Source organism: Palaemon carinicauda, chromosome 35 (genome assembly GCF_036898095.1).
Source record: "Palaemon carinicauda isolate YSFRI2023 chromosome 35, ASM3689809v2, whole genome shotgun sequence".
In the NCBI taxonomy this organism is placed as follows: domain Eukaryota; kingdom Metazoa; phylum Arthropoda; class Malacostraca; order Decapoda; family Palaemonidae; genus Palaemon; species Palaemon carinicauda.
In genome coordinates, this window is record NC_090759.1 from 29,986,810 (window position 1) to 30,012,986 (window position 26,177).

General features: G+C 40.2%; 1 protein-coding gene across 1 annotated transcript in view; it reads right to left on the reverse strand.

Annotated features, from left to right (window-relative positions):
- The window catches only part of LOC137627680 (uncharacterized), a 180,797-nt gene that overhangs the window by 28,576 nt on the left and 126,044 nt on the right, over window positions 1–26,177 (reverse strand). Inside the window, exons 4-9 of the mRNA XM_068358880.1 lie at window positions 18,042–18,746; window positions 17,437–17,868; window positions 16,721–16,966; window positions 8,583–8,768; window positions 1,856–1,951; window positions 679–1,601 (exon numbers count right to left, since the gene is read on the reverse strand). Of these exons, the coding sequence (XP_068214981.1) occupies window positions 679–1,601; window positions 1,856–1,951; window positions 8,583–8,768; window positions 16,721–16,966; window positions 17,437–17,868; window positions 18,042–18,746 (2,588 nt within the window). The remainder of the gene's footprint in view (window positions 1–678; window positions 1,602–1,855; window positions 1,952–8,582; window positions 8,769–16,720; window positions 16,967–17,436; window positions 17,869–18,041; window positions 18,747–26,177) is intronic.

Genomic DNA, 26,177 nt, shown 5'->3' on the forward strand with positions numbered 1-26,177 from the left:
GGGCCTGTTGCGGCCCTCCCCATTGATGAAGGGATTATCTAAATGGAAGACAACCTGTGAATAGTGGTTTTTCACACGCCTTTGTTTAATACACGACACCTACAAGGTGTTCGCGCGAGGGTTGTAACCTCTGCATTCCATGCTTTTATCTTTCTCTAGTATATTTGGAAGATTTATATTAGGAAAGGTATAAGGAAGGACCTTTCTCACCGGCCGTCACAGGCCGCCCCAGAAAACTGGTTGTTTCACTACTTTACTGGGAGGGGGGGCACTTATCTATTTAAAGAAAAGAAAAGGGCAAGATTTTACTAAATATTTGGGGTAAACATTAGTAAACCGAGCTTTATTTCTATACATATCTGATGCTTCTGGAGCATCAGATGTGTATAAACATATTTTCTTGCTGTAATTTTTTTTTGGACTAATTAAATGTGATTGAACTGTACAATATATAACTTAGAATTCAGAGCTTAACATGTTTATAGACTGGCAAAACAGGGTAATTGTGGAACAAGGTACTGCATTAAATTTTAAGAGAGCATACGTGCAGTATTCAAAAAATAATCTTAATTCTCTTAGTGTAGTAATGAGATTAAGAGTACTACTATAGCAATTATAAAATAAATTTATTTAGTCACTAGATTCTTTAAAAAAAAAAATAGTTTAGAAATTACTTACTTGATTAATTTTATCATCAGAAGTGCACAGCACCCAATTAGTAGCAACGAAATTGCAGCCAAGATCAGTGTAGCATTTTTCCAAGATAGCTGCAATGAAGTTACTTCAGCAGGTGCATCTGAAGAATACCCATCAACAGTTATTGTTGCTGTCTTTGACAATGAGGATACAATCGATACTGTTGGATTAATCTGAGAAATTTCCGAATGGGAAGAATCAAAAGGACTTTCTTTAAAAATTGAAGATACATTGTGATCCTCCTCAGCAAACTTATTCAAAAATATTACAGAATATTCATGCATTTTCAAACTGTCAGCTATATAACCATGCCAATAAATTCTCTTGCCAGCCACTGAGACATTTTTCATAGCAACCGCACCATTTTCAGTTGCCACTATACTTAACTCTTCTGATAATGCAATATTGACATTAGAAAGAAAGAGAATGCCGTCTTGAACAACGATTCCTCTTTTAGAAATGTTTCCTACTGTAGTGTTTTCTATGCGAAGCTTTCCTAACACTGTGATTCCTTCAGGACCGATTTTGTTGATGTTACATCCCGATATTACTCCATGCCCGAGAACTGTGATACCTCTAGGTTGAATCTGGTTTATTGTGGTGTCAAGCATCTTCATGTGGCTTGAGACAATAATGTCTTCTAAAGTACCTAAATAGCTATTATTAAATATGCCCTCATACTCTGTCCAGTGAATGCCAATCATCATCTCAACATGTGTATCCTCAAGATCAACATCTCGAAGCGCACGGTCCAGAGAAAATAGTTCTACAGAGCAGTTTCTCAAGGCAATATCACGAACTCCTGAAGTTATATTATCGAAACTGACTCCAACAGCTTCTAGCCATGTTTCACATGCGTCTTCACTATCAACTGTTGTGGCTTTAGTGACGTTGGCCAAAACAACCTGTGCCATTAAGGAGTAAAATAAATCTTTTACTTCACACCTAATCAACATTTTCATACATTTTTTCATTCAAATTTAATATATAAAGCAGTAGCTAAAATTATGACTTATGCATGTCAAAAAGCCACTATTAGGGTTGAAATGCTAAATGTTTGAAAATATGGAAAATACAAACTACACTGACCTATTGAATCAAAAACTTTTGATAACCGACTTATAACTTTACAAGAGGGCAAACTTTATAACAATCTTACCTTTGAAACACAAGAAGGGTACAATTTCACCAAAGCAGCTGAAGAAACTTCTACAGTAAATCCAACACTGTTTTTAATATCAACTTTTACTACTGCCTGTGGATTTAATAATTCTATAAAATATATTCTTGATTCTTTCTTACCAAAATTATGCAGTTTTTAGGTATAAATATTAAACACATTGTTATAACTACAAAAAATTAATAACAAACTATTTAAATACAATTCATTTATTTGTTTCAGAACCATACTGAAATACATGCACTGACGTGAAGAGGTTATGAATATTTCATGTAGCCTGTGATAAAAAGCTCATGTAACCAAAGCACCTTAAGCCATACACATAGCGAAGCACATTCACTAATGCAGGTTAACTGTGGTACAAGCACAATCATCTAAGTGCACATCAGCCATGCTGTGAGTTCATAAGAATTTCTATTAACAGACCAATAATCATGAAGAAAGCTAGTTATCAGCTGCACTATTGTTACTATCTTTATATTACTGGCTGGCACCAGTGAAATTTTGAGCTAATTTTTTGATAATTCTGATTTTCCTTACTAATTTCTCATTTAGTAGCACAAAGAAATAAAGGCTTTACTGTTTAGCCATTATCAAAGGAGTACACACAACTAGAGGTATGCATGTACACCAGGGATAAAATACATGTTATAACAAAGTTTAATACAAAACTTGAATACGGACAAATCACACACCACTATGAATAAGTGATAAACACAATCATAATGTAAACTGTGATTTGGTTCAGGGTAACCTGGTTGGAGGGGGGAAAATGAATATGTAAAACTAGAGTCTTAATATACAGTTTTATAACAAAAGTTATTTTCTGGGTCGATCTGTGACGGCCGGTGAAAAGGTCCTTCTTTACACTTTTCTGATATAAATCTTCCAAATATACCAGAGAAAGATAAAAGCATGGAATGCAGAGGTTACTACCCTCACGCGAGCACCTTGTGGGTGTCGTGTATACATCAGGGGCGTGTGAAAACCACTATTCACAGGCTGTCTTCCATTTAGATAATTCCTTCATCAAAGGGAAGGGCCGTAACAGAAGCCCTAGAAACCACACTTGGACCACGCCACCGACACTTAACACGAACGCCCTCTAGGATATCCTTCTGTTTTGGACTTGCTCGCGTAGTTGTGTTGTTTGTGCTCTGTTTTTTTCCCGTGTTTGGCGTTAATTCATCATGACTGACGCTGCTACTTCACCTTTACCAATGTTAAGTACAGTACCAGAGTTTGTTTTGACAGCTTTTTTCAGTACCGGGCATTTATTCTCTTTCCAGTAATGTGGATTTTAATTTTGGGAGCGGCTTGGCCTTCCTCAGTGTTGGCAGCCATTTTGGCGTTGTTCGCTTCGCTGGTATTTCAAGTTAATATTGCCCATCTGGTACTCAGTCATCTAGGTTATATCACTTACGATTTATGACCATTATTCTTATCATTTTATTATTGTTTTTACTATGGTATTTTTTTTTCTTTTTTTTTTGCTAGCAAGTCCAATTTGGACGAACGAAGAATAACGTTCTTGCCTTTGTTATAGTTTAAGTACCTGGCTCGGGAAGGTGGTCGTTTTTAGACTATCTATATTTATTTGTTACGCTGTCGTTATTCTTTGTTCTTGGTTATTACAATTTTATTATTATTCTTATATCATATTGTGTGCTTTTGGTTCTTTATAATGTAACCATGAGAGCGTGAGCATGGAGTTCTCATGTTCTGTTACTACAGTTACAAGTTACCCTTTCTCTCGTTTTCTTTCTTAATCTCGAGTAAGAAGAGGTGGATTTCCCGTTTATCGTGTTATCACGAGTTATCCCTTCTCCCTCTTCTTCTACGGGTTTATGATATTACGTTTGATGATATTTACGTTTTATTGATGTGGTTACTGTTAATATAGCTAGCATTATTAATAGGTTCCGTTCGTGTATGAGTCGTTACTTTGGGCTCGCTTTATGCCGCCACCCGTGTTCCGTTCTCTTCGGAACGTTCACCCTCTCCGCCTTGAGTTCTACTCCGCTATAATGGATACTCATTGGGTTGGAAACTAGTCAGATATTTGGAGTGCAACGGTGAAACCCGGCACTCAGACTCCGGCTTCGGCCTTGTGCACACGAACCTTATTCATGATTAATCACAATTTCATTATTACGGTCCTTTTTCACCGGATCTCCGACTTCACCGGAGATTACTCAGACGTTCAGCATTGAGGTTAACATTATCTTACCGCTGATGTTCACAATTTCATTATTACGGACCTTTGTCACCGGATCTCCGGCTTCACCGGAGATCACTTAGACGTTCAGAACCGAGGTTAACATTTTACTGATGAGGTTTATAGTTACATGTTACGTGGTTACTTGACTTTAATATATTAATTTGTAGCTCTAGCTAGCAATTATAGAACCATGTTAGGCACACACAATTAATGTTATCCAGAAAAATGGCCTCTCATGGAATGGTTGGTTTCGACCTGGCCTTTTCATTAGAAGGGGCTAGCGTTCGATCCCAAGTATGAAGTAGAAATTTATTTCTATTTGAACACGATGTATGGATATTTATCCATATATATATATATAATTAAATATATGCATAAATATATACATATATATTATATACATGTACAAATATATACATATACATATATATTATTGTTTTATAGATAATTTGGTTGATCCCAGCCTGTGAATAGGATCACTGACCAGAGTCTCAAGGAACATCCAGACTTATGTCTCCTTTCTTTTACAGAAGGTCCGCTGCGCTGCCAAGAGCTGCCCCGCTGCCTTTAATGATCCCCTGGGCCAAGACCTATGCCGGTCTTATGCGCATTGTGCCATACCCTTCTCTCGGGAACCGGGACAAGGCCCCTACATGGTATGGTTCCAGGAGTCATGCACGCTCTGCTACGAGCTGTCGTCCCTACTCCTGAACGATGATGTAAGTTGGTTCTAATTTGTTCCTTTTAGTATCCTTTGGCGATGATTTAATTTGTTCTTTATATATGTATGCTGTACATCGCTTATTGCGGAGAACGGTCTTCTCCTTCATCACTAATCCCCTCACCTCTTTCAGGCTGATGATGAATCTCTCCGGGCTGCAAGAGCTGCTCTCCGACCTTGGGTGTCAAGCTTTGGAAGGAATGCTCCATCTGGCGCACCCTATCTCCTCGACGGAGACATGGCCTCTCGACTGTTCCCGGGCTCTACTACTGCGGCAGTTCCACCGGAGACAGCGGCCCCGTTAATTGAGGCAGTTAGAGCAACCATCCCAACGGAAGAGGAAGCTTTATTGGCGGAGGACGTGTCCTCTCTAGAGTTGGACGTCGAACCCATGGACGAGCAGGTAGGTGGTGATGAGTTTTAAGCCTTCAGCTTTGCCATTACCTGCGTCACCGGTCCCTGGACCTTTAAAGGATCCTGATGTTCATATTACTTTGCATAAAACCGTGACTGCTAAAAGACGAAGTCCGCTAAGTCCAGGGGTTCGTCAGCGGGTCGTGCTCAGGATCCCTCCTTCCCCGCCGACCTGATCAGGGATATGGTTAAAGAGCAGATACAACAGCAGATACAACACATTCTAGGGCAAGTCAAGGAGCTATGACGGAGCCATCTAGAAGACCTAGAATTTACCCTCCGGGACTAGAATTCCCATTCAACGGATTCATCCGTTTGAAAGAGCATGCCTTGGTTAGGTTAGACAAGGTACCGAAGGAAACGGTAATATTTCCTAAAGAGCAGGCCCAAGCTGTCTGGGCCAGGACGTTGTCGGTCTGGGGGTACGCTAATTCCAAGCTCACCCCACACAATGGGGCCTACGCCATATTTACAAGCTCCCATTATTACCTTGCCTATTACGGATAAATTGACAGGTCTTACTATTCAAGCTGTCAAAGAAGGTTCTGCCATGCCGGCTCTTAAAGAGACGGACCCCACCTCGCGGATTCCCTAGCCTCGCTTTATCCCACTGAGACCTTGTTTCGGATATTCACGAAGAACCTATCTCTGTCCTACCAAATCAACCAACACGCTTTGTGGTCTGCTCGGGTTAGTTGTAGGAAATACGTTCTGTCTGAGGCCTCTATCAGACATGAACCAAACAAGCTGATAGCTTCCTCCTGCTGGGGTAAAACCCTCTTCCCTCAGGAGGAGGTGAACAAGGTTCTACAAGACTCTGCGAGAGCAAACCAAAATTTGCAGGTGAGGTGGGGCCTCACTGCCAAAAAGAAGGTCGAAGCCCAAAAGCAAGCTTTCTTCAAGAAGAAGCAGAGATTTACCCCTTACAAGACGAACCGGGGTCACTACCATCAATCGTCAGTTACCCACTCGACATCACAGTCTCCCTCTGCTTCGACGTGTCTGCATCCAAATCCCCCTCAACAGGTGGTCTACCTCACTGATCCCCCAGGTACACAACCTAACCCCGTTTGGATGCCCTCGCCTGCATACAACCCTAGCTACGAACCCTCAGGTTCCTTTCGTGGACACCAGAGAGGAAGCTACAGGGGTAGAGGACAGTTCCGCCAACGAGGCGGACCTAGGACAAGGGGTGCTCGGGGAGGGAAAGGACCTAGATTCACTCCCTCACAATGAGGTCGTCCCGGTAGGGGGGGAGACTTTACCACTTTCGAGACCATTAGACCTTCAGTCCGTGGGCTCATAGCATAATTTCTAAAGGTTTGGGGTGGAAATGGCCACAAGGTTCTCCTCCTCCACCAGTGACCTTCCAGAAACCCACTCCCATCCTGAAAGAGTACACCACAGAGTTACTCAAGAAGAAAGCAATCAAACGGGTTCGATCACTGAAGTTCCAAGGCCGCCTGTTCACAATTCCGAAGAAAGGCTCGTCGGCATTGAGAGTGGACCTGGACTTGTCAAAACTAAACTCTTACATTCTCTGCGACAAGTTCCAGATGTTGACTATCTCTCAGGTGCGGACCTTACTTCCCCGTGGGGCCGTCACCACCTCTATCGACCTTACCGACGCCTATTATCATGTGCCAATAGCTCGAAACTTCTCTCCTTATCTAGGTTTCCGCCTAGGCAGGAAAGCCTTTGCGTTCAAAGTCATGCCCTTCGGCCTCAACATTGCTCCCAGGATATTCACGAAACTGTGAGACATTGTTAGAATAACTCAGGAAGCAAGGGATACAGATCATTGCTTATCTGGACAATTGGCTCATTTGGGCCCGGTCGGCCATGGAAGGCAACAGAGCTACGAAGAAAGTACTTCGATTTCTCGCCAACCTGGGATTTCGGGTCAATCTCCAAAAGTCCCGCCATTTAGAATGGTTAGGCATTCAGTGGGACCTTTCGAAGCACACGCTGTCTCTTCCTTCCAAAAAGGTAAGAGAAATAGCTTCCAAGATCAAGGGGTCTCTTGGTCTCTGAACCATGTCCTCAAACTTGCGTCGGACATGGACAATGAATCCTGAATTTCTTTTTCAAAAATAAACTTTACACAGCTTTTAGATGTAGCTGGGTGTGCTTCCCCACAATGTATGCAATTAGGGTTTTCTATGCATACTCCATGACTACTTTTTCCACAGTTGGCACAAACAGCTGGCTTATTGTTTAGTTTTTCTTTACATTTCTGGCTTAAATGGCCATACATTTGGCAATGATAACATCGCAATGGTGACGGGATATATGGTTTTACCTTCAAAGATAGCCAACCAGCTTTTATAACATTTGGTAATCGGCATTGATCAAATGTTATAATCAGAGTAGCAAGAGGGATACTTTGTTCTCCAACTCTCTTTCTCATTCTGACTACTTTAACTACTCCTTGATTTTTCAGTTCATCCTCAATTTCTTTTTCTTCTATATCCAACAATTCTGGAGCATATGTCACACCTCTACTCTGATTGAAAGTAGGGTGTGAAACGCATTTTACGCTATGACCATTCAATGTTGTAAGTGTTTTTAACCTTACACCTTGTAATGGGGACTGTGTCTATCAAGAGACTTCCATTTCCCTGGGGTAAAATTTGTGTTTTTCTTTCTATACCCTCATATTAGCATACCATCCAGGCCCCTTAAAGGGAAAGAAAATGGGAAAATCTTAATATCTTAGGGGTAAAGGTCTAATAAACAGAGCATCTGAAATAGAAGCAATGTGAAATTCAGGCAAGTATAGAAATTAGAAACGAAAATTCTATTTGCATACAGAAAGGCCTCCAATATGTACCCTAGATGCTAAAATTTCTGTGCAATATCTAAATATTTCACAATTTTAAACTTCTGAGGCCATCAAGTGTTCAATATACTTTGTGTAAAGGCAGCCTCCCACTACAAAATACAGTACAAAAATGTGAGGATGCTAGCCAAGGTGGCAGCTATGATTGGAAGCTGTAATATAAAAGGGGAAAATTACCATGGAAAACCTTAATGGTAATCAATGGGATGAGGGCTAGTGGGGGTCAAGGGAACACTTGCAGAACAACTCACTGAAGATAATCCTCAGGGTCACTTTTATACATTAGTACTAGATCTATTGATATTGTACACCAATGACTTACTTCGTTTTGAATCAAGAATTAGTTTTTCTTACATTATTTGGTCTTTCAAGTACACTTCACCTAAGTTAACAATATACTGAATGAGTATCACCGATACCTGTAAATTAACAATAGCAAGGCAATTATAGAAATAACGCAAAAGATTAACTATATCCTTTGAAAATAAAAACATTTATGTAAACTTACTTCTGGTACAGACGAAAAATCACATTCAATAACTGCAAGGATAAAACTTCTACTTGACTTGCAGAAGGGGGATTGGTGCACATCAGAAACAGTAAAATTGGATCCTTCATCAGTTGGCCAAGCAGCTAAATTACGTATATGCAATACAGTAGCTTCCGATCGCTTAGACAAGCCTTTCAGGGTTACCTATAATTCAAAACAAAAGTTATGACTAGTTTAAAAACTAATACTCAACAGTCTACCAATTCTAGTAAGTTAAAACTAATCTTACCTCAAGTGGTATAAAAACCCCATTACCAAAATTGAGTTAATTCTAAACATCAATTAAATAATATTTACAAGGGTTGAAAATCTCTCTCGAGGCATAAGACTATAAAAGGGATTTTGACGAAGGAAAAATCTATTTCTGGGGAGAGACCTGTGGCGCCCGGTGAAAAGAGTCCTTCTTATATACCTTTTCTGATAAAACCTTCCAATTATACCAGAGAAAGATAAAAGCATGGAATGCTGAGGTTACAACCCTCGCGCGAGCACCTTTAGGGTGTCGTGTATAAAGCAAAGGCGCGTGAAATCCACTATTCACAGGTTGTCTTCCATTTAGTTAATTCCTTCGTCAAAGGGATGGGCCGATACAAAGGCCCTTGCCAACCACCAGCGCCACACCACCCACGCCACGACGCGAGCGCCATCTGAACAACATCCTTCTTTTTGGACTGATAGAATAGTGTGTAATTTGTGGTGCTCTCGATCGTTTTTAACAGTCATGGATTTATTTTGTCATGTCCGAAGCTCCATCTTCACACATTCCAATGTTAAGTACCATAGTTTGTTTTGACAGTATTTTATTGTACCGGGCTTTTGTTTTATATCCAGTATAGTCTGTTTTATAATTCCCGTCTGGCCTTTCATGGCGGCCATTGTTTGTTCACTTGTTTGGGAATTCATCTTTATCTGCCCGTTTAGTACTCTGTCACTTAGGTTCTTGGTTAAGCCCCTGGCCTTATGCCTTTAGAACCGTTATTATTTTTATTTTTTTGTGTATTTATGCTCATGGTACTTTTTGCTAGTAAGTCCAGCCTACGAACGAGATAGCGATTTAGCTTTGTTTTTGTTTAGTAACCGCCCGAGGCGTTCGTCACTCGACTGTGCTATTTATTTAAAGTTTTAGCAGATGCTATTCTTCGATCGTAGTGTTATATGGATGTACATTTTTATTTTATACGTTTATAATAGTGTTGTGTGATTTTTAGTCCTGTTTTTGTGTCCAAGAGAGCGAGAGATTGGGGTCCCCGTTTTCTGTTCGCAGTCACGAGTTACCCCTTTATCTCGTTTTCTTTCTTTGCTCTGGTGGTTGAGCGGATTTCCCGTTTTCCGTTTTGTGCGTTCAACGGGTTCTCCCTCCCTCACCTCTCCCCCTCGGGGTGGATGATAACTTACGAGTTATTTATTTTTCGTGACTTTTCAATTGTTAGCGTTATTTTGGTCCGTGTTTGTCCTCTCCCCGTTACGGCTCGGGAGTAGTTTATGAACGTTTTCCACTCCGCCTTGAGTTCTACTCCGGCTTGAGGGATTCTCAATGACTTTCGTTCTATTGTTATATTTATATATTGTTTACTACATGGGACGGGCTTCATATTGTTTAGATACGACCCTCCGGTGGCCCTTACTGCGGTCTCAGGCCACGGCCATATCCACAATAGGATTTGTGAATTTGGGAAAGCTACATAAACAATGCCGCAATGGGGTTTGGGAGGCAATTCAGTGCTGTGGAGCCTTGGGATAGCCTACATAAACTATTCAGCAATAGGGTTTGGGAGGCAATTCAGTGCCGTGGAGCCAAGAGGGACTAAAGTACTTTTGAATGGAGGTCAAGTAGATGGGCTAAAATGAGTGCAGCTAAATTTGGATTTATGAATTTGTCCCATGAAGCCCATAACTGGTGCCAAGGAGGCCTTGAGGCCCATATCTCCAATGGATGGTAAAAGCTCTCAGCTGCAAGATTTAGTAAAACTTTTATGTTGGACAGGAAGAAGAATGAAAGGAAGCAGAGATATATTAGAAGGGTAAACAGGAAGCGCAGCTTGGGCTGAAAAGATGCTGCAAAGACCTTAAGTAATGGCCTGTAGTTCACCGATAGAGATGCACCGAGGATATTATCCCCTACAGGGGTTTCTCAAGATTGGTTTAAGTTAAAGCACACTTATAAGTACTGTAATCCCTCAACTATTGCAGTTAGCCCATCCCAAAACCTACATGTTTTATAAATTCTCCCCACACTTTTAAATGCGTTCTATGTTCTTAAAACACTTTTAAAACTCTTGATATACTTTTAATGTACACACATCTTTAAAAAATATATTAAATTAATAATGAGTACAAGTGAGTCTTGATCAGGTCATTAATGTTCTTGATCACATTGGTGAAGCCATCTTTTCCCAACTGCATTGCTAGCTTCATTGCCTCATCTACTGCAGAAGTTTTTTCACCCGGAGAGAACCTTTTATAGTCCATAGTTTCTGGCTGCAATTTCTTGCAGCAAGCATTGAAAAGTTTTGTTTTACCTCTCTATATGGCCTTCTAAATATTTTGAGAGAGTAATACTGTATTCACACCAGTACTCCTTCAATAAGAAGTTACCATCACCCCTTCAGTGAGAAGTTACTATCAAGTCCATAGCCTCAACCAGGTCTTGCAAGGAGTTTTATGCATAGAGTGCCTTAAACAAACTAACAAAAATCCTCGATATATGGGTTGGACAAGAATGTCTAGCTCAGCGTTGAGAATTGGTTCTTTGCGCCTCCATACAACAGATTGACCAAGTGTTTCCCAGCATTTTCCAATAGGAGGAGTACTTTGAAATCCAGTCCTTTTTCAGCAATATAAAGCTCGACTTTGGCGATGAAGCGCTAGTGAAATTAATCCAATGTCAGTGCTTTTATCTGTAGATTCAGTGCAATGGCATTAGATTCTTGTTTTTGTTTTACAGGGCTCTTGGTTTTTTGGACAAAAATGCCTTGGCTGTTTTAAACAAGCTTATCCACACATTTGAAGTGAGAGATCTATGTACACCCTAAATCTAGATATTCTGGCCTCATACTCCATAATGAAAGCCCACAATGGCATCAGTTTCCCAAAGAGGCCAGTCTCATTCATATTTAAGACTCCGTGCAAATATTCTCCTTGCTTGATGATGGTCTGGAAGGTCTCGTTGACATTAACCTTGGACAGGTAGCGTGGTGTCATATCCGTTACTTTCATTTTGGATGATTATACCCAATTATCATTCCCATTGTAATTTTTTATTTTAATTTATTAATATAGCGACTACTTAATACTGGTGAAGGAGAATAAAAAAAAAATGCTGAATATAAAAACACTTTACTTACATGATTATGATTATTTAGTCAAATAACAGGCACTGTACACTTTAAAATAAACCACTAATAATGCTTTCCTGAAAGAAGAATTCCTGGGTTGATATATGTAAAAACATCGTTGATCGGAGCAAAAGTGCAAAATCTGTGAAGAATAGTTAATCTTTTTATACACAAAACTAATTTTTGGTGCGAGAGGAAGGCTATATTTATAGTAGTAATACTTACTAGATCTGGATGAGATTTCCAAGTCATCTACAATGATCCTAGATGACAAAACCTTTAAAAATTATATCTGGTAACTATAGACAAGAAAGAAAAAGCAGTTTCAAAGTAACCCTTATCACTCACAATTTACCTAAAAGAAAGGCATATTTGGAATGCTAATAATTGAGTTATGCATGAAATTTTCCAAAGGTAATCTACAATGACCCTACATGAGGGTAAAAATGTTAAAAACTATATTTAATAAGAATAAACTGGTCTAAAATATAATGTGAAACTTACCACATGCGATGGCAGACATAGTTCACAGGAGACTAAGGGCAGGAACAGCTTCTGTAATTGCAGGAGACACTGAAGGAGACACAGAAGAGGTTTAAAGAGGCACAGCAGATGATAAATGTACAGCAGACATTAAAAAAGGTACAGTAGGCATTGCAGGAGGCACAAGAGATGCAGCAGAAGATCCAAGATGAGATGCTGCAAAAGGCTCAGAACTCACTGTAGAAGGACCAGAAGACACTGGAGAAGGACCATTAGACACTGAAGGAGGTGCAGGAGCAGCTGAAGGACACCTACGACGAGTAGTAGAAGGGGCAAGAGCAGCTGAAGAAGGCCCAGGAGCGATGAATGCAAATGAACTGTGCGAGAGACAGCTAAATCTTGCATCTCGTCGGCAGCGAAAAGTTGGACCTCATCCTCCTCCTGCTGCCTTAAAATTCACAGTAGAAATCTCTTTATTGCTAAACACAAAAAGGACTTGAAAATACTCCTCCTCCATCAGGCTTTTCTTTGGCATGCCGAGATCTGAAAATAGAAAAATAAAAAATTAGAAATCAGGCTCAAAATTACATTTTTGCTGCCCTCCAATCCAATATGGTGATTAGTACGGGTAGCTACACCATCCACTGATATTCTCTAATAAACAATACAAAATCATTTCACTAAGTAATAATGCAGTAATGTAAAATGCAAAATCGTGGAATTGCGTGACTTACCCTAGTTACGGTAATGTGGTGTTAGATATGCATCTTTCACAACATTGGAGAGCAATAGTGGGTGAAGGCGGCGGTGCAGAGGTGACTTATGTTGCTTCCACCGAGGTCAGTGAACGACTACACAGTCCCCAGTTACAAGCGAGATCATGCGAGGCATCTATGCGCACAAAGATGAAAATGGGTTTTGCGCAAAATTTTGGGGCGAATCCAACACACTGCTAACTGTCCAGGGTTAAACTCGATTGGCTTAGTTGGAGTTGCCAAAGATAGTCCTGGTTCTGGGTCATCACTGCCATCTGTAAACTTGTCACAGAGCTGCCTAGCCTTCTTGTGTATCTAGCTGGAATCCAGTACAATATTGTTCTTCCTCCAGTTACTGGATCCAAAGGACTAAAGCAGACTCCATCCTTACCATAGCTTTTTTTATAAAGAGTAACCAACCTTTTTGCAGTCTCAAAAGTCAAATGGTCCATTGCCCTTGTATATACTGTCCTTGATATACAGAATGATGGGTTCATTGCTGACAATGGTGGCCTACACCTAGAGATCATATTCTTTACTGAGCCATGTTAAGGAGTTACACCTTCTCTGTGATAGTAAGCATCTTAACCTGGCACTTAGTTTCTCTGACAAATCCCCTTGAAGGTGCAGAAGTTTCAGCAATATCGCAGGGCTTAAAATTTAAAATTAAAAAAAAAAAAAAATCCAAACCAACACCTAACAAAAATATGCACAGCAACATTAGGTACTTATGTAAAAATGCAAACTGAACTATGTGGGATACTGAATGCTGCAGCAGACTGGAGGAGTTTGATCGTAAGGTCGACCCCATCAGCATCTATTATACTGAACAGGGCGCTCTTACCGGTTGTCTCATCTGTCAGCCAATAATGTATGAAATCCTCAAAGTAAACTAGGCTTGCTGGTTTAATTTTCCATGCAGTTGCCCAATTACTATTTATTCATCTACAATGCTCTATACACATTTCTACGAACCTCACGATGTTTATATTTGTTTTGTCTCTGGATGCTTAGTTATGTCGACATTACCCCTACCAAATGGAAAAATTACAGTTTTCTTTCATTTAATATACTTCGAATGACTCTAGTAAAGCAAAGAAATTAACTCTACTGAAGCGAAGAAACAAGGAGCATCTACCAACAGTAACATGCTGCAAATGTCCAAGTAGGCTTGGTTATGGTTGGAAGGGCTCCCCAAATAGTCAGGAGAGCAAGAGAACAGGGCAATATAAAAACTTAATATGAAAGGGTTCCTAATTGAGAATCAGTCATGCAGTATGGGTAGAACAAAAATATAAAGTTTTCCCCATCTTTATCCGACATGAATGCTGTGAGAGGCTTCGTCCTGATCTGCGAGTCCTGGCTGTAGTTCAAAGAAGGTTCCCATATTCCTCTATCCTCCAGTCTTCACTTATCCAAAAAAACATTTCCATATCCTAGTTAGCTAGAAAATAAGATACGTTCAATCTGGATATTGTGAAGATTTTGGTTAATGAGATAGAGGAAGTTTTAAACCTATCTCCTATTTTAGGATTAGGTTATTCCTCGTCTTCAAAGCACAGTGGGTTTGGAGACCAGTTCTGCCTCAAATCTCTAAAGTTTATATTATAACAATATTCTTTATGCAATTAGCGAGCTTGAATGTTTTCCATATACTTGACAGATGCACATTTTCCCATTCCTGTCCATCTTTATACAAATTCCTTCATTTGGTTAGAAGTTTGGTTTACCAATGTAAGCGCTGATTTTTTGGTCTAAACCAAAGTGTTTATTAGGATGACGGGGACAGTTTTCAACAGCGACAAATCCTTGGCTCAAGAGTTTTGTTATACCTGGCAACTGACTATTATTGACAAGCATTTAAAAAGTATGTAGCTTCAACAAGTGCAGTTTCGGGTCAATTTGAAAGTTTTTAGTGGTGCAAATTTATTTGATTTTGTATTTGGGGATGCTAATAGCAAACCTTTGTTGGGTTTTGTCAGAAAAGAGGATTCACTCTTTCCTTCTATTATTTAAAGTTCAATGGTGAATTCAGGGAACTGATAGGCGCCTTAACACAAGACCTTTAAAATCTATTCTCAATTTTAACTGGAATTCGTGATACTGTAGACAATCTATTCCAGTGATGAGAACAGTGTTTAACTATCTAGTTGTTGGATTGATCTCGTTCGGTTATACCAGGGAGAAATGGACGTCAAAGGGATTCACTGTTTTAATTAAACTGGTTATACCAGGGAGAAATGGACATCAAAGGGATCCACTGTTTTAATTAAACATGTCGGAGCTTGTAGCAATCTTCAAGGCCCTTCAGAATCAGGAAACACACTGGTAAGTTTTCGGACACCGGTGCAGTACAGCATAGGCATACTTGTGGAAACATGAGGGGGACAAGATATCAATAACTGATAAAAGAATGTTTGTTACTTAGCAAATTTGAGAGAGATTCAAAAATTTCACTAGGGAGATATCATATCTTACCAGATTAACTAAGCTTAGAAAATCAAATGCATCCAAAAAAAATGGTTTCTCTACACAACTATGCATCTATAAATCTAATAGTGGTGGGGTCGACCAAATGCAGACGTTTGTAACTTCACTGAACATAAAGATATGTTTTGTTCACCCAAAAGGATAAGGCTGTTTCAAGACAGGTCAAATCTGGGTACCGTATTTACAACTTTCCACCTGTCAACAGGATTCGTTAGATGTATAATTTAAGGATTTCTAAATACAGACAAATATAATTTGCACCCCAACCCCCCAGTAGAGATTAGTTCACTAAATGTTTAGTTGGGATCCACAAGGCACCAGAAGATTTGTAGGACCCAGGCCTACATGGCTGAGGACTATGAAACGAGTATATGATAAATGGATAAGTATTGAATTAAAAGCTCAAGATACAGAACTCGCAAAATCTAACCGAGGACATTTGCGTCAATAGGTGTCGGACGAGGAGGAGGAGACGATATTCAGATTTTTTTAACCGAGCCCCAATCCTTCCCAAAATGATTTGGCGCTCAGTACCCAAATTATTAATTTGGACATTTACATAACTTAGTAGAAAAGCTATAAAAGATAAGACATTACAACACCTAATTGTATAGCTGACTAAATTTCCTGACCATTGTAATATAATGTAACCTTTTAAAAAAATTCATATACTGTACGTAACTCAAAGAAAAACGGTAATAACCAGTATGACAAATATTACATCATATGGTGCTAAAGGATTTAGAAATAGTGAATATAAATTTTGTCTTATTGTACTCTAAGTATTTAGCCAAAGCACCACAACTACGGCAAATGGTTCAACAATTCTTGTAAGGGAAGCTGGTCTTGCAACCTATACTCTACATCAATGGACAGGCTGTAAGTATCAAATGGACAATGTACAAGTCACTACAGACTTGTCAAAATTTATTCCACAATGCTATCATCTATCCAAGTTCTACTGGTGTACGGTAAATAAAAACTAAAGCCCATCTACCCATATGGATAGTGATTAATAACCAAATTTACTTACCTGGTCTTTGTTGGCAACAGATATAGATGCATGCAGAATCAAGGGATCTTTTCCAAAATGTATATCAAGTGAAGCACCCTCTTCAACATAGATAGCTCCTTCAAATAAGACCAAAGTTTCAAAATCTCTAATGACTAGAGAGCCCTGTCTGATCCAGATTGCTTTCGATGACAAAGTAAGAATTCGAAGCTTCGAGATATCTGTTGTAGCATTAAAATGGTCTATTACAAGGGACTCCTTTTTTAACTGGAAAAAAAATTGATTAGTGGGAGCTTTGATTTCTTAAAATACTGTACAGCACACTACGACTTAAAAATCCTTCTTCCTGACTTATTCCTAATTTATTGAACAAGTTTACAAATACATTTTGTCACCATGCTATAACTGCCTTAATTTATTTATTAATTCTTGTACCTAAAAATCATCTTAAAGCTTGTTTTTGTTCAAAACATTTACCTATGGAAATTCATATACTATGCAGTACTGTTGATACATTGAAAGATAGCTCATGAAAATATACTGTAATAAGATATTACATGCATATTCTTATTTTAACTGCCTTTCTTCCATACAACTTTTAATTACTTTGAGTTCACATTGAAAGATTTAAGAAATATTTGTTAACCTAATCTACCTTCTTGTAGTTACTGACTGCACCTAAGTTAATATTTCAGATATTTTCCTGATTTAAAGTGAAAAATAGAAAAAATACTTACTGTGCCAAGAATAGGGATGTCATTTGCTTCAACAGGACCAGAAAGTGTTATATTGTATGTGCTTAAGACATGAAATCCATTCCACTTGCTTCTTGAACCAGTTATGTTCAAGTTATAGGCTTTGAAAACAGTCGACTCTTCAATAATGAGGTCATTCACTACAGTATTGTGCAGCAATTCACAGGTTGTATTTATGAGAGTAAGCGTCGAAACATATTCAATAGAAAGCTCTTTCAAGGTGGAATGTGAGATGGTTATTGTCAAGTTACAGTCATTAAAATCAAGATTATAGCCACTCAGTGGTTGAGGAAAGACTGCAGTAACATTCACCAAGTGCAATTCCAGGTTACAAAAAACGGTAAGAATTTCTAAGGAGCCCGCATTCTTAATCTCGGCATAACGATCACTTGCATCAGCATGGAAAACTAGAGTCTGGAAAATATGAATGCAAAACTACTTTACCATTATATTAAATAGCAGGTTTCCTGTCATTTTTTACCGATAGAAATCCACATTTTCATACAGTACAATAAAAACAAAAGCAACCAAATGTGATAAATTCCATTAAATCTAAGCCATGCATTAATTAGATTCTTATACCTTACCTCATTGAAAAGGGAGAAATCACACACAATTCTTGTGATATCAAAGATGCAGCTTTTCCCTTTCTCTTCTACTTCAGAGCTTGTATCAAGCGGAAAGAATTCATCTTCAAATTCTAAGAACTCTGACATTACATCCAAAGTAGTTCCATTCACAGTTACATTATGAATCGATATTTTTGACTTATCTAGAGCTTTAATAAAACTAATTTGGGCACTGTTGACAGTCACATTAGTTAAAACTAAATGAGCACTTGGATTAACAAGTATAATACCAGAGGATTCCACCTTATCAATAACAACATTAGTAAAGAGAGCAGCACCAGTGGAAATTCTTATACCATGAAATCCTATCTGAGTAATAACTGTGTTTATCAAGAACAATGCCGAGCCCTCAAATATAATTCCATCCGAATTCACAATGTCAATGTGGCTATCACTGACCGTCCAGTTGGTTCGACAAACCATGTTACTTGCTTCTATGATGGTTGAATTTTTAATGTAAGAAACTGTCCCTTCCCAGCTGACACCTTCAATACTCTCAATAGAAGAGTTTGCAACACTGAAATTTTCCAGATGTTTCAGTTTTAATGTATTTACATTACTATCAATCACACTCAAATGTCTTAATCCATGAGAAATTAGATTTGCCTTTGATCTGTAAATCTGAAGCCAAAATCCACAATGTGCCTGGTCTGACAAGAGGCCCTGTTAAACAAACATACCATAAGTATATAGTTATGAAAATTATTCAGCACTGCAAAAAATAGACTAAATTAAATTACTTACCTAGGAGTATGAAAACTTCTCAAATAGTGTAGAATTAACCTACCACAGTTTAACATGAAAAAAATTAATTTTAAGACACTTTAATCTACCTTTAAACATGTAACAAAAAATTCAGAAAGTACAGAATATAACAAATACAGTAATGCCTCCAGATAAGAGATTACCTTATTCCAAAGTGGCTCTCGTATAGTGATTTTTTCATATGAGTAGTCAGGTTTTTACAAGTAAATCGCCTAATTTGTTCCAAGCCCTACAAAAACACCACAGATTTTATAATAAGGCTAACCTGTATTAACCACAATGAAAGGCTACTATTTGGATAATTCAATACCCAACTTAATTAATACCTGTAAATGAAGTATTAGAGCATACAATAATGCAATAATAAATGTTAAATACAGAAATGAGAATGTGAAACTTTACCTTTGGAGTGAGGCATTCACAATCTCCAAAAGCTAAAGTAGCAGCAGAGTACGACAACAAACACCAAAAAACATTAACTAGGGGCTGAAAACATTAACACTACAATTTTTTTAAAAATTAAAAAAAATAAAAACAAATTGATTTTTGCCTTTTTCTAATTTTTAGATATTTTTTTTTACTTACATTTTGCACTTTCTACATGTAATAAATTTCTTTACCTCTTCCTCTATTCTGTTCTTTTGGATCACAGCTTTCTCTTGGCTTACTAAAGTCCTTTTCCAAAAATAACTATCCAAGAAAGCTTGTTTCTGGTTACTTTGTAAAATGTTCCTGAAAAAACCCAGGTAAACGTCATTAACCTTACCAAATGACCTGTGTAAGCCGTTTTGTGATATCTTTTCTACATAACTTTGCACCGTATGATGGAAAGCAGCTTGAGCCTGCTTAATTTCTGCCTTTGTCATAGGGTCCTCCTCCTTGTCACTGCTAGAGAACTACAGTGGTACCTCTACATACGAATTTAATCCGTTCCACAACCGACTTCGGATGTAGAAAATGTTCGGATGTCGAAACGAATTTTCCCATAAGAATACATTGAAATAGGATTAATCCGTGGTTGAGCCCAAAAACCTATGATAACTTCTTAATAAACTACTACACATAATTTCCCATGAGAATAATGCACACTAAATTAGATAATAGACATGTAAAAAAGAATAAGTATCAAGAAATAATAAATAAGAAACTGGTTTTTAGCGTCACTTTACCTTAGAAACTCCAGCCCAGGTGGTGTTGGTCTTGCTACGCAGAGAGGAGACGGACGGGCGGCGAGGAGGTAGAGAGGTTAACTACGATAAACGTACACTACCGTAACTTATTCTAACTTACACTAAGTGAACTTTAACATAACTTAGCTTTTTTTTTTTATATATTTTATATTTTTTTTTACATTTTCTTTTTTTCTTTTTGATTAATTTTAATCACTTTCACTCTCTACACTTAAAATTGATTGAATTTTTTTCTCTTCACTCTTTGCTGTTTTCTTTGAACCAGTTCCTTCCTCTTCATCACGAATTCGCTTTGTAGTTTTTTTTAAAGAAGCTATCGATAGAAAGTTGCTTGGTACAGTTTTTCAGAATGTTTCTTAAATAAGTTAGGGAAACATCATCAAACTGCGCAACTACACGACAAACCTGCAATTTCTTTGGATGGTATTTGTCGATGAAGTCGACCACGTCTTGACATTTTCCTAACACCTCTTTTATTTGAGCCGAACCTATTGCAAGTTCACTCATACGGACGCCACGCTCATGCTTTTCAATAATTCCTTGCTTTACTTCTAAAGAAAGCATTCCCTTATTCCTTTTCTCACCACTACCACTACCGAAACTAAGCCTTTTAGGACCCATGATTTACGTAAAATACCGTAAAAGGATGAACGTAAAAAATCACGATTAAAACGCAGTTAATAGCAGAACGCACAGGGCACAACCACACAAAGCCGAGAGAAGAGGAATGTCCCAAGCCACGCTAATTGAAGGTCCCTCCGAGGTCGAAGTGCTGCCTTCTATCAGCGGAAATAAAAAACACATCAGGCGCTATGAGCACTAACTACGCGTACGAGTATTGTTTACTTCGGGTGTCGAAAAAAAAATTCGGGTGTAGAGTAGGAACGTATTCGAATTGTACTTCGCGTGTCGAAAAATTCGGAGTACTTTGCGTGTCGAAAAATTCGGATACAACCGGTACGACGAAAATTTCTTACTTCGTGTGTCGAAATAAAATTTGGGTGTCGAGTCAAAAATTTGCTCGAATTTTACTTCGGATGTTGGAAAATTTGGATGTAGATACGTTCGGATGTAGAGGTTCCACTGTATTCTTAATTGACGTTCAGTTGCATGGCCTCTTAACTCCTTCAGGTTGTCTCTTGTATGATCCCCTTGGTGCCCCTCGAGAAGCTCATTAATGTAGCCCTCATTAACAACCAGCACCATGGACCTCTCGAGTTTAACTATTTCATCAACATCAGGTTGCACAACAGGTTCAGGATCGTCCACTTTTTCGGCTTCAGCCTCAGCTAGGCCTACATGAAAGCCCTCTTAGTTTTAAGCGGAGACAGCACAGCATCAGGCCACAGCCTCTGCCATGAAGTATTCGAGGTGTGGCTCAAAACTTCCTGCCAAGGTTGATTGAAAAGTTGATTGAAGAGTTGGACGCATATCACAAAATTGAAATGTTCTTTCCAAAATTCTGGCAGGGTGAGGCTTGTGTTATCGGGGATTTTGAAACCTCTGTATAGAGCTTCTCTAAGTTGGATATTGCTTGTTGGTCCATAGGCTGGAGGAGAGGGATGGTGTTAAGCAGATGATACAGAACCTTGATGAAGGAATAATATGCTAGGACCTTCCTCGAGGCCCAGAGGGTGCGCAGGGGATTATCCAGAACCAGCAGACACTTCAGAGGAAGGCACTTCTCTTCCAAATATTTTTTTTAGAGTCGGACCGATAGATTTACACACACTGAACAAATCTTGTTACCCAGGCTTTCGCATTAGCCCGCCACATCACCGGAAGTTTTTTCTTCAGCACTTTGTGGGCCTTGAACCCGAAAAGTCTCAGTGACACCAGCAGGGGCTTCACCTTACAATCCCCACTAGCATTTGTACATTGTGCAAGGGTAAGCCTTCATAGACATACCCGAGTAGCTTCTCTTCCACCGTGATGTAGATACAAGGCATTTTTCTAGAAAAGGGATTTTGACGAAGGAAAAATCTATTTCTGGGCGAGAGACCTGTGTCGCCCAGTGAAATGCTCCTATAGCACCATTTCTAAGGAATATAACTGCTAAATATTACCAGAGAAAAAATGTATAGGAATGTTAGGTTGAACTAGCTCGCTCACCTATTGGTGTCGGTATAAACTAGGGCGAAATATACCAGAGGTCTCGTACCATTTAGACATCTCTTCAAAATCCCTCAATAGTGAGGCGCGGTTCAACCTCCCCTGCCGCGCAGACCAGTACTACTAACTCTACCCACGCTTGCCCAGCACTCCTTACAGCACCCTTCAGTTTGGGGTCTGATCAGGGGGGGGACAACTAGGGTGGGTTCACTGGGCGACACAGGTCTCTCGCCCAGAAATAGATTTTCCCCTCATCAAAATCCCTTTTCTGGGCTCAACCTGTGCCGGCCAGTGAAATAGTACCAGAGAAACGAACCCAAACTTCATTAAATATAAGGGAACGAATTAAAATCATAACATACCAGTAGTTTAATCAAGAGTTGTAGTAGTAGACGATAGTCTTTTATAACATAAAAAATGACAGGATATAATATCCCAGTAAGGGATGGCAAAATGTAAAAGTAAAACTTTAAATCAAAATATGATCTGAGGTCAAAATATCTAAGATAATACTATATAAAACTGGACATTAAAGAAATACAGTTCGTAGGACAAAATGTAAGTATGACAATTAATAATAGAGATAAACAATATCTAAGACAAACTGAACTCAGGTAGGAACTGTAAGTGAGGCAGGTAAGAGGAAGAAGATGGCAGACATAGTAGATTCAGGAATTAGTTAGGAATTAATTTGTCCGGGGGATACCACGCTCCCTGCGGCTACAGTAGCGAGTTGAAGGGCCTCATGTTTAAGATAGTGTCGCCTGAACACTGACGGGGATTTCCATCCGGTATATTTAGTAAGATCTGCAAAGTTATAGTCCCTCCCTGCTCTCTGATGAACAAGGGTCCTGAGGTCTTATAGGAAGTCCTTGATAGAAAGGACTTTAGAGTGGTAACAGGACACAGGGAAGGATCCTGAAGGAGCGGGATAATTTTCCAGGAGGACCATCTGTTTTGAGGGTCTTCATTTTTGGCCAAGACCACCTTGTCTGGGGAGAGGAGAACTTCTCCTGATGGAAGGAACTCGATGTGGCCTGGATCTCTTGATAAGGCCGCCAATTACGAAATTCTAGCGCCGGATGCTAAACTCATAAGGAATAGGGTTTTTCTGAGTAGAGGTATATACTCACATGAGTCGTTGATGGTTTCTGAGGCCAGTTTGAGGACATCATTGAGAAACCAGGAAACCGAGTTAGGACGAATAGATGGTTTCAGTCTGGCACAAGCTCTTGGGATTGAAGCTAGCAAGGAGTCTGTTAGATCTATATTAAACCCGACCAGGAAAATCTTCAAGGCAGACTTAATGGTAGTAATAGTGTTAGCTGCCAAACCTGACTCAAACAAGGTTCTGAAAAAGGTTACTGTTAGGTTTAATGTCATAAAGACAATATTAGAATCCTTCAAAAACTTTGCTAGTTTTTTGACCGCTGAGTCATATTGACGAAGAGTGGAGTCTCTCTTATCTGATTCTAAGAATAAAGTATTCTGGGGATCTATGTTAGCCCCTTTGTGGGCCGCAAACTTCATGAAGTCCATAAAGTTAGGGCGTTCCGAATGTTTGAGGAAGCGAACACAGTGCGCGTTTGTACTATCTGGGTCAAAGCCGGGTTGGGAATCTGGCGAGGGTGGAGATTCAGCTCCAGTAAGAGAGGAAACCAATTGCTCTTGGGCCAATTGGGGGCCACCAGGGCTACTTGACCTTTGAAGGTTCGAAGTTTGTCCAGCACCTTCATCAATAGGTTCACCGGTGGGAAAAGATAAATCCTTTCCCAGGTGTTCCAGTTCAGAGACATGGCATCCGTGGCGTAAGCCCGAGGGTCCAGGTTGGGGGCCACATAACATTTCAGTTTGTGGTTGGACTCCGTCGCGAAGAGATCTACCTGGAGGTCCGGCACTTGGGAGAGGATCCACTGAAACGATTTTCGATCTAGTGACCATTCTGACTCCAACGTGGTCGTTCTTGAGAGTGCGACTGCCACAACGTTCCGAACTCCAGCCAGATGGACAGCTGATAGGTGCCATTGGTTTGAGGCTGCCAGGGAGAAGATTGCTACCATCACATGGTTGATGGGGCCCGACTTGGAGCCCCCTCTGTTTAAGCAACGGACTATAACTTCGTTGTCGAGAACTAGTCTCAGGTGTTGCTTCTTGGCCGGGGAAAGAAGTTTTAAAGTTAGTAAGACCGCCATGGCTTCTAGGACGTTTATGTGGAACTGTTGGAACATTGTGGACCAAAGGCCCTGAACCTTCCTGTGTTGGGAATAACCTCCCCAACCTGATAGGGAGGCATCCGTGTGGATGACTATCTTTGGAGGGGGGTACCGTAGGGGGACCGATTTCGACAGGCTCTTGGTGGTCGTCCATGGGAGAAGCCTCTTCCGAAGAATGGGAGGAAGACGGGTCTTCTTGTCTCGAAATTTGTTGTTCGCTCTGGAGTGCCAAACCCGGTTTATGTCCTTCAGTTTCGCTTTCAGAAGGAGGTCTGTCACTGAAGCGAATTGTAGGGATCCTAGGATCTTTTCTTGATTCTTTCTGGATGTTATCTTTTCCCCGAGAAATCGTTTGGTATTCTTCGCAATCTCTATCCTCTTGGACCTGGGGAGACATAGGGTATGAGAGTATAGGTCCCACTGTAATCCCAGCCACTGAAACTTGGTCTCCGGTGTTAGGCGGGACTTTCTGAAATTTATTTGGAATCCCAGAGACTTTAGATACTGGATCACCTTGTTTGTCGCTTTGAGACAATCCTCGACGTTGTCTGACCAGATTAGCCAATCGTCCAGATATGCGACGACTTGGACCCCTTGGGTTCGAAGTTCTTGAATGACTGATTCCGCCAGTTTTGTGAAAATTCTGGGCGCGATGTTGAGCCCGAAAGGCATCACTTTGAACGTGTAAGCCTTGTCGCCTAGTCTGAATCCTAGGAATGGGCGGAAATGTCTCGCTATTGGAACGTTATAGTAAGCATCGGTAAGATCGATGGAGGTGGTGACGGCCCCACGGGGAAGCAAGGTCCGTACCTGCGAGACGGTAAGCATGTGAAACTTGTCGCATTGAATGGACAAGTTTAGTCGGGAAAGATCGAGGATGACTCTCCGGCTGTCTGAGTTTTTTCGGGACGCTGAATAAGCGACCTTGAAACTTCAGATATTTTGTTTCTTTGATCGCGTTCTTGCGCAAGATATCCTGGGTAAACAGGATCAGATCTGGTGTCGGGAGTTGATGGAATTTGTTCGGTGGAGGAGGCCCTTCTATCCAACTCCACCCCAGGCCCTTGGAAATAATGCTGAAGGCCCAAGGACTGAACCTCCAGCGACTCCTGAACGCATAGTCTCCCTCCTACCCTAAGATTCTCAGTAGTTGGAGGATTTTCCGCCACGGCCTCCGCGTGATCCCTTTCCACGGGAGAAATCTCCCCCTTTGCCTCTGTTCTGAAAAGAACCTCTTGAATCGAGGCCCCTGCCTCGTTGGTATCTTTGAGAGGAAACCCGGGACTCATAGGCAGGGTTATAAGCAGGGGAGGTGAAAGAGCCCGAAGCCACTTGGCTTTTAGGAACGAGAACATATTTCTCTTGGGGCTGAGACTTGGAGGTGGAGGGTTGGATGGTCTGAGCAACCGGGACCGGCTGGACTACCTGGAGAGGTTGGCGGAACTGGGCAGAGCTATAAGGACATAGCCTTTTCCTGCCCCGGGAGTGAACGTTCGACTGTTCGAACTTCCGTTTGGGAGTGAGACCCCAATGGACCCTGAGGCTTTGGTTCACTCTGGCAGCTTCGCTTAATACTAAGTTGACCATGTCCTCCGGGAACAGGTCCGGACCCCAAGCGGAGGCTTTAATGAGCTTATTCGGCTCATGGCGGATAGTAGCCTCTGATAAAACATGCCAACGGCAACGTCTTCTGGCCACCAAGAAGTCATAGCAATCCGCTAACAAGGATTGTAAGGTGGCTTTTGTCATGACTTTAAAGGCGTGTTCCTCATCGAAGTTGAGGGAAAACATCTCCGCCATCGTCGAGACGTTTA